At 36.9% G+C, this 13,760-nt stretch overlaps 1 protein-coding gene across 1 annotated transcript in view; it reads left to right on the top strand.

The window, feature by feature from the left end:
• The window catches only part of RAF1 (Raf-1 proto-oncogene, serine/threonine kinase), a 66,314-nt gene that overhangs the window by 31,255 nt on the left and 21,299 nt on the right, over window positions 1-13,760 (top strand). The window contains exons 2-3 of the mRNA XM_081160050.1: window positions 8,080-8,312; window positions 12,876-12,988. Coding sequence (XP_081016176.1) covers window positions 8,106-8,312; window positions 12,876-12,988 — 320 coding nt within the window. The 5' untranslated portion in view covers window positions 8,080-8,105. The remainder of the gene's footprint in view (window positions 1-8,079; window positions 8,313-12,875; window positions 12,989-13,760) is intronic.

The raw sequence follows: 13,760 nt of genomic DNA, 5'->3' as shown, positions 1-13,760 counted from the left end.
GAGAACAAAGAAGGCATGTATTCCATCCTCAAGGAACTTGTAGTAGTGGGGAAGCAGACATGTAAATAAGTAAATTATGGCACAGGGTGAGAAGTGCTGTTAATATACATGTAAATAAAATAAATGTGAAAAAGAGGAGGGAGCAATAAATTTTTTATGAGTAGGGAGCAAAGAAGGGAGATTTTATGAGGGAGAATTTCAGGTGCTTTAACCTGAATGACCTTGCAGAGGACCCAAAGCCTCATTAAAGGCATACAGAATTCTACTTAAGGGGATGCCCTCAAAGAAGGACTTCCAGAAACCCATTTTGTACATTTTCAGACTTTTGTACTGTTTAAAGATTGGATCTCTCAAACCATCTAGAAAGAAGGTAAAAAGTTGCTAGACTAAATAAGCACTGCAATCTTTGTTGTGTACGCTTTAGACAAGGGTTTAAATTGGGGAGGGAACTACATTAAGTTCAGTGAAATGGAGTTAACACCACCCTCTCATTTGGTATTTCATTTGAAAGCAGAAAAGAAAATCCTCTCATTAGGCAGGAAACACAAGGCCCTGCAGCAACAAAGATCTTAAATGGTAAATGAGAAAGTAAAGGAAGGCCTAATATTGAGAGACAGATAATATTAGAACTACACATAGGGCAAAATAATTTAGTAAAGAGACTATATATATAATGTAAGAACCATGGGTATGTAAGTTCCATGCCTTAAAAATGTCATTGTTTAAGTTAGCGAACAGTGTAACCTAATCAAGTGTTGGAGAATGGTCTCAGGTTACTGTCAGTGTATCCATTTAAGTCGATATCTTCACAGTAAATTTGAGTGATAAATAAGGTTATAGAATAATTGATGTACTTGAGGAAAAGAAAGAAAACAATATACCATTTTTTTATTTTTTTTAGTCCAGATAGAAATGGAATACATGAAACTGGAAGAATTACATGAAGTAGGGGAAATAACTATTTTCTAAAAATGTAACATAAAATGAAATTAGCACATACATGGAGAGAGTTCATTGGTAGGACTAATAAAGACACTTTAAGACTAGATGGATCTTTAAAAAAGTATTTTGTATGGATAACTGTGTTTGGAGAAGTTGATTACAATTCTCTTTGGGATTCTAGGCTTGAGAATGAACATTGGTAGCTTTCAAATTTAGTAATGATCCACACTAAGAAATACATTTTATAATGTATGTACCTAAATCATACTTCTCAAAATAGTACTTACTTGTCCTATGCGAGATACATTCTGCCCTAATTTTTAAACAAAGCTGGTCATAACTCACCAAAATGATTTCCTAAGCAGTAATGGGTCATTATCCCATAGTTTGAAAGAAAGACTTGAGTATTTTAAGCCTCTTCCCTGAAGAAGCTGACTGTTAGGAAGGTACCTACTCTGTCTTTGTTTGTAACCGTATTGGGTGCTATTTTATACCACCAAAAGGGCTCAAAGAAGGCAGCTGACATGGATCTCAAGATCGAGCCTATCAGATTACTCAGGGGCTTGGCCAACTTCTACTCTTTGTGGAGCCCCTTGCTGCAGAATTCAGGGCTGTGTGTCTTTATACTATACTTACTTTGTTTGCTCCGAAACTCAGTACTATTTAGAATTTATAAACCTCTTTTAACTTAGATATAGAAAGTAGGATGTATCTCTAGCTTTCTAAAAAGGAATATCCACATAGAGGATAAATGAGGTTGAGCAGTTATGACAAGTGAACTGTGATAATAAAAACGGACATTTTTGTGTAGAAACATAAAGCTTTAAAAAAACAGTTTAGACTATAAAAATCTTGAATTATGTGACTAAAGTGAACATATCTTCAAACTCCAGTATGGGAGAATGAAGCATAAAGCCAATGAAAGGCAAACTTTGGTGAACCTATGGAATCTACCACCCTCAGAAATAATGTAGGCTAGAAATAATAGATTCAGAGAAATATAGAGAAATTGATGATGGACAAATATAGAGTGAATGACTACAGAAAGCTAAGATATCTAGCAGTAAATGAGTTCTCTCCTTTCTCTATTGTAAAATATCCGTACTCTGGTGTCTTCCAGAAACTGGCTTTGGGGTTAGGCCCATTGTGGCAGTTCTTTAATGGAATAGTAGCTAAAGTGGAGGAAGCAGAGTAGAGTTAGGATCTAGGTTTTTAATTTCTGAGGTGTTCTTTGATGCTGTGGGTGGGTTAGGAGGGAGGGGGTCTGGAATGCAGAAGGAAGCAGCTTAGAACCAGTTGAACCTGAATTCTAGAATAGGCTAGAAGAATTCATATTAAATAAATTGTAAGCTTCCTAAATAATTTATGGAATGTAGCTATCACAGTAAATTATGAGTATGCTGAGTCTTTTCTGGTGAAAGGTAAATGTTTAGTTTGTAGAACACAGATTGTCAGGCTGTTTTACCAAGTAAGTGTTTAAGGTCAGGGAACTTTTGCAATAATAAATGCTACTGTTTTATTAGGGGGTGGGGGGGATTTATTTATTTTTTCCTTTTTATTGAATTTATTGGGGTGACACTGGTTAACATAAATATACAGGTTTCGGGTACACAGTTCCACAACAGCAAAGCTACTGTTTTGTATATGTGAAGAGTGTCATCTAAAAAAAAGATTAGTCATCTATCATTGGACTTTTATAATTGGATTATCTATAAACTTTTTGTCACCAAAGTTATCTTCAAATGGCGTATTTAACAATCTTCTTTTAAACAACACACTTTTATGTAAAGATTGAATACCAAGAAGTACTTTGAACATTTTAAACTTATTTTGATATTTGATTTACTTTTGATACTACACAACATGTATAGTTCTTTAAAAGTATTTTTGACGGATAGATGACATTGGCCCCATTCTTACATTATGGAAAGTAATTTACAATTTTAGCAGTGACATCCAATAGTTTTTCTACTTTACTATAAAAGTATAAAACACTCCCTAATTAAAACTTAAAAAGTTTTTTGTTTTATTTTTAATAAACCAAAGTATGGTTTTTCATAACTTTAGGTAATACTTTTTCTAGACCAAAAAAGTCTAGCTAAATATTCTTTAAATTAGACCTTTAGCCAGTGTGTTGGAGCAGCATCCTTTCCTGGGAGGTGGTGTTTTTGTAAACCAGTCTTGCTTTAAATTGTGCCTAGTTTAGTTCCACAACTTTGGCTCTAAAGTAGTTTACAGTTTATTGATATTACAAACGATGCTGCAGTAAATATCCCAGTGTTCAGGTCTTCCCACCCCAACACCCCCTTCCCCCCAGGATAGATTGTCAAATGGTATGTGAATTTAAATCTTTAAATAGTTAATAGACACTATTAGATTGTTAGACTGTTGCGGTTTATACTATTACCAACAAGTATAATGAGAGGTAGATTTCTTCAAATGCTTATGATGGATGTTTTCAGTCTTTTAAGTTTTATAAATCTGATATTAAAAGCAGTACTTTATTTAAAAATTTTTCATCTCTCTTAATACATATATATATACACACACGTCTATGTTTATGGCCTTTGTGTTTCTAGTCTGCGAATTTAATTCCCTGGGTTTTTTCTGTATCATTTTTCATCTTATTGTTTTTCAGGAGTTCTTTGTGTATTATGAATAGCAGTCCCTTATAGGGGGATATATATGTCTTTTTAAAAAGGATTGCTTTCTTCCAACATAGTGAATTTCTCCATTTGCAAGAGAATGCCTTTGCATTGAAACTTTTCTTTGGAACTGTGAAAGACCTTTCACATTCAGAAGCTGATTTGTACTTTGGAGTATCTAGTTGTAGTATGTCTCTAGGTGTGTACGTGTTGGTGTATGTATATTTTTTTTACTTAGAGCATTAGTCAACAGGTTAGAGAGATCACAGTACTAGTAGATTGATTTACATTTATGTCACATCTATGTTTATATTTGAGAGTACTGTAAATGGGGTATCTGAGTGTCTCCATTGAAGATTGAGTGTTGCTGCTGTATGGTTTTTCAGATGTGTACCCTTTAGTAAATTGATTAAGGAATACCCTAGCATAGAGCTTCCTATGATGAACAGGTTAGAGGTGTACCCATTAGCCCTGGGGGCCCTTGGCCTTTCTGGGCTTGTCTGCTTACCTCAGTGTGCCTTTACAAGTATCTTTTTTTTTTTTTTTAATATATTTTTATTGATTTCAGAGAGAGGAAGGGAGAGGGAGAGATAGATAGAAACATCAGTGATGAGAGAGAGTCATTGATTGGCTGCCTCCTGCACTCTCCCTGCTGGGGAGCAAGCCCACAACCCAGGCATGTGCCCTGACTGGGCAGTGAACTTCGATCTTCTGGGTCATAGATCAGTGCTCAACCACTGAGCCACAAGTATCATTTTGTATGAGTGACACGAAAAAGGTTGGTAAGAACTGACGTAGCATGCTTCTTAGCTTGTAAGTGGTCTTGATACAGCATGGGAAAAGAAAAATTATGAATGATAAATAATCTAAACTGGAGAATTAAAGTGGATTTGCTTTTATTTCGTCACTTTTTATTAACAGTTATTGTAGTATGTTCTCTACTAAGCATGAGCACTGTTATTTTCTAAGTGCCTACAAGACTTAGACTTCATCATAAAATAACTGTTCTTGGATGTAAGCTACATTTAAGTCTCATAAGTGGGTTCTTTAGCCAATAGGTTATATAGGGTGGGGCAAAAGTAGGTTTATATTTGTTCATATGGCAAATAATACAATAATTAATAAATAAAAATGCAAGAATAAACTGTTTCTCATACTTACAACTGTAAACCTACTTTTGCCCTCCCCTGTAATGCAGTCCTCACCCACAATTTAATACAGAATGCAATTTGTTGCCGTTTTGTCTTTTGCTCAGTAGTAGGTGTTTTTTAAAGGTATACTACCAAATGGAGATTTAATTCACATTTCCTAGTTCTTGAAAGATCTTTTCTATAAAAAATTATATTTTTACAGCATTATTCTGGTTCCTGTCTTAATTCATTTAATAAATATTTGCATGCCTTCATGTTCTAGGTACTGTAATTTAGGACTAAGAATACAGCAGTAACCAAGATTGGCAGAGTGTTGCCCTCATGAAGCTGAAGGAGGGGTGGTGTATTGACCAAAATCTATAAACAGTCTAGCATAGTAGTAAGTGTCATGAAGAAAATAATACAGTATTATTTGATGGGGCTAGGGTGGCTAGGGAAAGTATCTCTAAAGAGGTCCTTTAGGTGAAGAACTTAGTAATGGGAAAAGGCCAACTTGCTTATTTCTGGAGGTTTCAACCTCCAGGTGAAGGGAACAGGAAGTTCCAAAGTCCCAAGGTGTGAAGCTTGGCATATTCAGAGAGAAGTAGTTTAGCTCTTCTTACCCTGAGTCTAAAATGGGAGAGATGAGTTGCATTATAAAAATTGCTCTGGCTGCTTGATAGCTATAGGAGTAGGAGCAGCATCATTTTAGACTAGTGAGGTACTCAAATGAGTCTTCTCTCTCTCATCTGGTTGTAAACTCCTTTATCTCTTCCTCATTAGTTGGGGGGAAAAGATCGAGGGAAAACAGGAGCTGTCGGTGGCCCTAAAAAGAGACCTCATGATAACCAAGGGATAGAGTTAGGAAGGTGTTGGGACTCAGGTTTAAGTGCCAGAGGTGGAGGCAGTATGTCATGGCCTTGCCACTTGAAGGCTGTGGGATCTTGGCCCACGCTTCCCCCCTTACAGAAATAAAATAGGCATGTAGAAGTTGATAGTGTAACAGTAAAATATTAAGAGCAAGAAGTAAATAGATAATGTATAAAAGTAAAAATTCCTTACAATTCTGCTGAAATAATCACTTTTAATATTTATTCTAGATTTTCTCACCTCTTTATGATTTCCTCCCTCTTTCTGGATTAATATAAAAAGATTCACACTATATTTTTCATTTTTTGTCTGTCTTGAGTAGTGTTATCCATCTGTGCACATATAAGGGTACTTCATTTATCACATGGATATTAATATGATTTAATTCCCTATTGTTAGGTATTTTGTCTCTTTTTCATTTTCAAGGATATGAACGCTGTTATAATAAAGATTCCTGTACATATATCTTTAGACACTTACACTGCTGTAGGATAACTTCCTAGAGTAGAATTGAATTACTAGATCAGTCTTTAGGACCATTTCATAAGTTTAATAGTTATGACCACATTCTGCTCCAAAAAAGTTATACTAAGACTGTGAGAGTAAATGCCGTGTGATATTGAGTAAGTCAGTAAACCTCTTTGGTTTTCTCAACTGTCAGCTAAGAATAATGGTTAATATCTATCATCCCCTTTTGATTTAGACATGTGATATAAGAGAGAGCTTAGCATATAGTGGGTATTAAGGTAAAAACTTCTGGTTGAAAACAAGAGGTTGAATTAAATGGTCTTTAATTCTAGGCCCATTTCAGCTCTGACTAAATGATTTCAAATGTCATTGTTATATGTGAGAAGGTAAGGGCTCTGGAGTCAAGGCTGCCAGTTTTGAATCCTAAAGCTGTGTGAGAATTTTCTCAACTGTAAAATAGGGATGTAATTCCTGCCTAGTGTATCGTTCAGGATCAGATTGGATAATATGAGTGGAATGTAAGCATACTGCCTCATAATAGTAGGCACGTGGTGAATGATAGCTATTGTTAATAATAAGACAAAACAAGTTCCCAAGGAGGAACACTTGAGAAGGATGGGGTTCTCTTTCGGCCTCACTGTTTTCTGCAGGAGGAAACGGACCTCTCATTTTTGCATAATTTCTGACTCCCTGTCAGTGTCAGGGCACTGTGTCCTCACTGCAGAGTATCTGACTTAACTGTCATCGTGTGACTACCCATGGACTTCTATTGCAGATTTCTTGTTGCCTGAATAAAACAAATGGTTATTTTTGTTTAGGTGACTGTCTCTGCTTGCTTCTGTTTATAAGCTTTGTTTCTGTAACAAAACTGAAGTCTGAATAGTATGGTGGAAAGTTCATGGACTTTAAACAGATATAGAACCTGTTGTACTTATCACCTTGGTGCTCTTGGGCAAGTAGCATGATTCTTCTGTGCCTTATTTGTTTTTTAAAAAAAAGAGGGTGGCTAGGTAAGAGATTTAAAATTTAGGGGGTTCTTATTACAAATTAAATGAAGTAGTTTATATATAAAGCGTCTAACACATCCTAGAAGTACTAATTTCTTTTCCTTCCTTGAGGGCAGAAAATTATGGCTTACACTTTAAAAATAATTTCTCATAGTACTAATGTGTTACTCATACTTAAGTGTAGTTGCTCTTACTTAATATTCAGTAACTAAAGAAGAGAAATGTAATTGTAAAAGCATTAGACTAAGAGGAGACCTTGGCACATGTTCCTGGTTGGCTTTTAACTGATGGTATAACCCTTGATAAATCTTTTGATCTCTATTCCCCACTTTGCTAATTTTTTTAGTTATCTATGAAATATTTTATAGAAATACACTAACATAGAAGTTTTCTGATTATTTAAGCAGAAAATATCACTTATAAGAAAGCTCTAAAATAGTCAAATATATAGAATAAAAAACGGAGTGGTGTTTGCTAGAGGCTGGAGGAAGGGGTAAATGGGGAGTTGCTAATCAAAGGGCAAGTTTTACTTAAACAAGATGATGAATAAGATCTAGAGATTTGTACAACTCTGAACCTGTAGTCAACAATATTGTATTGTACACTTAAAAATTGTCGAGCTTGGCTCAGCGGTTGAGCGTTGACCTAGGATCCAGGCGATTGGGGTTCGATTCCCGGTCAGGGCACATGCCCAGGCTGCAGGCTCGATCCCCAGTTGGGGGTGTTCAGGAGGCAGCCAATCAATGACTCTCTCATCATTGATGTTTCTATCTCTGCCTCTCCCTCTCCTTTCCTCTCTCTGAAATCAATAAAGATATATTTTTTTAAAAAAATTGTCGAGAGTAGTATCTCATGATGTGTTCTCACCACAGTAAAATAAAAATGAGTAAAATGAAGTGCTTAAAAAAAAAGCCTACATACCACTATTTCTACAATTTATATATTGTGTTGTTGAGTTAATTCCTTATGTTTTAGAATTATAATTGTCTTTTTTTTTTTTTTTTTTTTTTTAACCAGGTTTAAATATTGTGTAAGCTGCATCAATGGAGCACATACAGGGGGCCTGGAAGACGATCAGCAATGGTTTTGGATTCAAAGACGCAGTGTTTGACGGCCCCAGCTGCATTTCCCCCACAATAGTTCAGCAGTTTGGCTATCAGCGCCGAGCATCAGATGATGGCAAACTTACGGATTCCTCTAAGACAAGCAGTACTATCCGTGTTTTCTTGCCAAACAAGCAGAGAACAGTGGTACGTGAACATTCCTCTCAGAAAATTTAGTTTTCCATCTGCCTATAGGAAACATTATGGATCACGTTGCCCACCTTCTAAACAGGCAAAATCTTCACTGTCACTTAGGATCTTTATTAATTGGCTTTCCAGTTGCAGATTTTATTACTTTATATGGCTGTGTTCCTTCCACACTCCCTATTTTTTCCCAACCCTTGGCCTTTCTTCTATTATCTCTTGCCTGGTATGTCTCCTTTTCTGTGGTTCATTCAAACTGATAGTACATTCTTAATGGGGATATATTTCAAAGACTTTCAAAGCTCCCTTAGACCTTTCTAGCTAATTTTAAATCATTAATAATTAAAAAATTATTTTTTCCTGAATATTAAAACAAAATATTCACTTAAATTTTTTTTGATTTTACAGTCAAGTATTTACAAGAAAATAAAATTACCTAGAAAAAATTATTTTGTTAGAGTTCATAAGCTCTGGGACAAAGCTGGAGGTAGCTTAGAAATCAGAGCATCATCATCTTTTCCAGAGCACTGACACTAGCCAGTTATTTCTGCAGAGCTTATTTTTGTAGTACCAGTGACAGATCTCTATTGTCATCATGGCAAGACACTGCCGCTGTTTTTTGACGAAAACTCCAACTTAAAAAAAAAAAAAGACTGTTCATAAAAGTTTCCTACTATCCTGGGGAGGGGAAAAACCCCCAGTTAAAATAGAAAAATGAAGTTGTGCTAATTTTGCTTGGTGGGACATTTGAGAAAACCTTAGTTCAAACTTCTACACCTTCTCCTTTCCCACCCTCCATTCTTTGTGTAAAATCAGCGCACTGTGTTTTACTCTTTGTCCTTAGGGAGAGGCAGGGTTCTGAGATTGGGAGGTCCAGTCCAGAGTTTTCTCAGTTTGTTCTAACAGTTCCACTCTCCCCAGTTTACTAATAAATTCCTTTATACTTCTTTTGTGAACCTAAGGAGCCTCCCAGTTATATTACAGTGGTGCCTCGGTTTTCGAATGTAATCCATTCTGGAAGACCATTCAAGTTCTGAAACATTCGAAAACTGAGGGATCCACAGCCAACACCTAGGCCTCAGGATCTTCCCCTCAGTGGAAGCCGTGTGGCATGTTCGACTTCCAAGGCATGTTTGATAACCGGAGCATTTCCTTCTGGGTTTACGGCATTTGTAAACTAAAATGTTTGTCAACTGAGACGTTTGAAAACCGAGGTACCCCTGTATTTTATTTAGGTACATTTGAACTGAAGGCAAAACTCAAAATGCATTTAAAGTTTAAGTAAACTTTTTTGTTTCCTTTCCTAAAAATGAAAGTTTAATGACTGGCAAAATAAATAGTAATAATCCCCTTATATTTCAACAGTGGTCTTTTATTTGCAAAGTGATTTTTACCTACTATTTCAATTTTCTAACTTTAAATGGAAAGCCCAGGTGGGAAGTAGGAATGTGATGGGAAGCTGAAGATCATTTGTTGCTGCTTCTGGATGTTACTGTAGCTATCTTCTCTATCCCCGTCTACTATTAGTTTGCCTGGGAGACTGGGAAACTTAGTTGGCACAATGATTAAGTATATGGACCTTTAAGACAAGCAGGCCCAAATTTAAATCCCCGTGTTGCCTTTTATTAGCTGTGTCATTTAGACAGGTTACATAATATTTTGAGCCTCTGTTTCCTGACCCTTATGAAATGAGGCTCATACTGAATACAGTGGCTAATTCATAAGTAAAATTGTAGCTATGATTATTTCTGAGTTTTTTCTACATCTGTGTAGTCCTTGGCAGTCTTCATTTGAGCACAGCTGGTAGTTGGGAACCAGTGATTTGGACACTTGATTTTAGTTTCTATTTCTTTGACCAGAGATGGACCATCTATCTCTGGAAGAACCAACTTCTTTAACCAGGCACCCAGCTTTTGGGGAAGCACTGAAGAGGAAAGGAGCCGCTTGCTGGCCAGCACCATCAGTCAGCTGTTTCTAATCATCTCCAGGTTGCTTCATTGCTGGAACCCAAAATAACTCTCATTATTACTTAGTGGGCTCCAGAAATTAGTCTGATTTAACCGATTTCAACATGTATCTGTGGGGAGTTGTAGAGAGGAGAATGACAGAAGATGTAAATAATTTTAGAAGCAATAATTAGTAGTTGCTTATATTTTTTCTTGTCATTTGTTTTATAAACATATGTCTCTTTGACTAAGTGCTGCTTATTGTTGGATGAGTGATTGGACCATAGCTGAGGACTAGTGTTTACAGTTAGAATCACCTGACAAAGCAGGTTAAAATGCAGATTCCTGGGCTTCATTCAAGATTAATTGAATCAGAATCCTTGGATGTGTTTTGGAGGGAAGAGGCCTGGAATCTGTATTTTACAAGCCCCTCATATGATTCCAGTGGAAGCCACATTTGGACCCCACTAGATTAGAAGATATTTAAAGAACTGTCTAGTTCTTGGAGTCTGTTACTTTTAATGAAGATTAATGACCTAATACAGGCATCACTTTGCAGCTTTCAGAGCACTGCTGTGCAGTATTTGATGCAGGTCACAATACTGCTGGGTGTGTGTATTGCTCTTTGTGGTGCTCATTCTTGCTGTCTTGTCCTCATAGTTTAGCTCATTATGTTTCTTCTAGCATTTTGTCCTTTTTTCCTTTCAGTCCTCACCTGGGGACGTGCCTTCATAGATCCGAGAGAGAGACACCAGTGTGAGAGTGAAACATCAGCTGGTTTGCCTCCTGCGCTTTCCCTGCCTGGGAATCGAGCCCGCAACCTGGGCATGCGCCCTGACCAAGAATTGAACCCTTGACCTTTCGGTGTGTGGGAAGATGCTCCAAAGACTGAGCTACGCTGGTCAGGGCTCAGGCTTATTATATTTCACTTGTTTTGTTCTGAAAAGCTGGAAGTTAGTTAATGTGATCTTTTTAAGGGTATCACTGCTTCAGGAAACCTTTAAAATAAACTTGTTATGGAACATTTTAAATGAGTGTTTTAAAATACTTTAAACCTTTAAAATAGATACAAAATACGCTCACACCCCTCTGAAAAGAGGCTGACTGGCATGTTACACTTTCACCTAGTGGGGGAGCTCTACTTTAGGCTGTTCACAAACCCTGCAAATTTACATTCTGCTCTCCTTACTGGCCATACTGCCTCTAGTTGCCTTACGTTTTGTTAACTTTATTGGCTTTAAAAATAAAGTGTATAGGGCTATTATAAAAACTCTTAAGGTTTTAGCCCAGCCAGTGTGACTCAGCAATTGAGCATCTACCTATGATCCAGGAGATCGAGGTTCGATTCCCAGTCAGGAGACCCATGCCCAGGTTGTGGGCTCCATCCCCAGTAGGGGGCGTGCAGGAGGCAGCTGATCAATGACTCTCATCATTGATGTTTCTATCTCTCCCTCTTCCGTCCTCTCTCTGAAATCAATAAAGATACATTAAAAAACAACAAACAACTCAAGATTTTAGTTGAAATTTTTATATAGCTGCCATTATTAGCAGCCTGGGCACTCACACTTTCTACTAGGCCTCTAAATGCCTGCCTAGCTTTTGAGGATTAGGTACAGGGGGATGTGGAGGGGCATATAATGCTAAGGCTACCTGACATGTCGTAGTGGTGTTTGTCCTTACGGCAGGGCAGAATCTATCCCTTCCACTTCCTGCTTGCCCTCACTAGTGTGAAGTGCATGTGAGATGGAAATTTTTGTTTTTTAATCCTTACCGGAGAATACATTTTTATTAACTTGAGAGAGAAACATTGAGAGAGAAACATTGATCTGTTGCCTCTCTCACATGGCCAGGGTCAAACCTGCAATCTAGGTATGTGCCCCAGCCGAGAATTGAACCCCCAGCCTCTTGGTGCACGTGATGACGCTCCAACCAACTGAGCCACCTGGCCAGGGCGAGATGGAGATTTTTTTTTTACGAAGATCAACTATTTGGTTGAAATACAAATTTTTAATAAGAAAAATTCATGTTTGCTTATAGATTAGATTAGTTTATTTTTCTTTCTGGTGGATATTTATGCTTGCATGTACATTTTAGTGAGTCAGACAAATTAGAGATGTGTAAACGTAAAGTTTATTATTTTATCTTTCCCAGCCTCTCAATGTTAAAAACTAGGTGTATATCTTTTCACATAGATATACATATATATGTACACACACACACTCACACACACATATATACATATATACACACATGTATGTATGCATGCATGCAGCATATGGTCCCTACCCTTTAAATAACCTTACTCTTTGTATTATTCTGAAAAATATTTCTCCTCAGTTAACATATCATGGGCACCCTTCCCTCCAGGTCATTATGAGTAATGTAGTGGCATAATGTGACATATACAGATTTTCCATGCTTTATTCAAGCACTCACCTATTGCTGGACTGTGTGTGTGTGTGTGTGTGTGTGTGTGTGTGTGTGTACACCATTATAAGCAATGCTGTCATAAATCTCTTTCTGCCTGCACCCTTACAGACTGGTGCATTTATTTCTGTGCTCACCTTTCCAAGGGGGTATGCAGCCTGTGTTGGTCCTAAAGATGGTCCTTTGTTTGTAGGTCAATGTACGAAATGGAATGAGCTTGCATGACTGCCTTATGAAAGCACTCAAGGTGAGGGGCCTGCAACCAGAGTGCTGTGCAGTGTTCAGACTTCTCCACGAACACAAAGGGTAAGAACTCAAAAGTTAGTCAGCTCCTCATTCATACTAGTAAGGATCTCCAAGCTTCAAATAATAACTATTTTCCATTTAAAAAAAATTTACTAGCTTGCTATAAAATATTGTGTATTTGCATATTCTTGTGTATAAAGCGGAAATTGAGAAAAATAAAATACTAAGAGCTTGAAATTATTGTTTGAAAACATTGCATTGAAAAATAAAATACATTTAGGTATTTCCATAGATGGAAACAGTAATGTCAGATGGTGTATTTCTTGAGAGCAGTTTTCTGTGTTTGCCATAATGAAGGGCACACATTAGGCACAAAGTGTTTGCATTATTGTTCATTGTTAAAGAATGCTATTCTTAAGAGATTGATTCATGTAACTCACTCATTTATTTTTATTCAGTTAATGTTTATTGACTCCCTACAGTTTTACTGACACAAGGCTAAAAGATGCAGAAGAATTTCTGCTTCAAGGAAGATCCATAGTGGCAAGATAGAGGCATCCTCTCCAAGGCTAGGAGTAATACACCAGAATATCAGAGCCACTCATAATTATTCGTTATGTTATTATCCTCCCAAATGTGGATAAATAACCTTATCTTTACCTTCTTGGAAAGTGCTAGTTCTGTTACTGAGCTTCAACTTACATCTGTTATATTTCAAGGAGTCCCCCAGTTTGAGAGTATAGCCCAGGGAATGAGTCTCCTCAAAGAGAGGAGTATAAATTTCTGTATTTATGCTCTTCCTCTCAGCTTAGGAGGCAGTGCTGAAATGTGA

The sequence above is a fragment of the Miniopterus schreibersii genome (assembly GCF_964146895.1).
Source record: "Miniopterus schreibersii genome assembly, chromosome: 15".
Lineage (NCBI taxonomy): Eukaryota > Metazoa > Chordata > Mammalia > Chiroptera > Miniopteridae > Miniopterus > Miniopterus schreibersii.
Note: the sequence above shows the minus strand (reverse complement) of the source record. Positions and strands in the feature narration are given on the sequence as shown.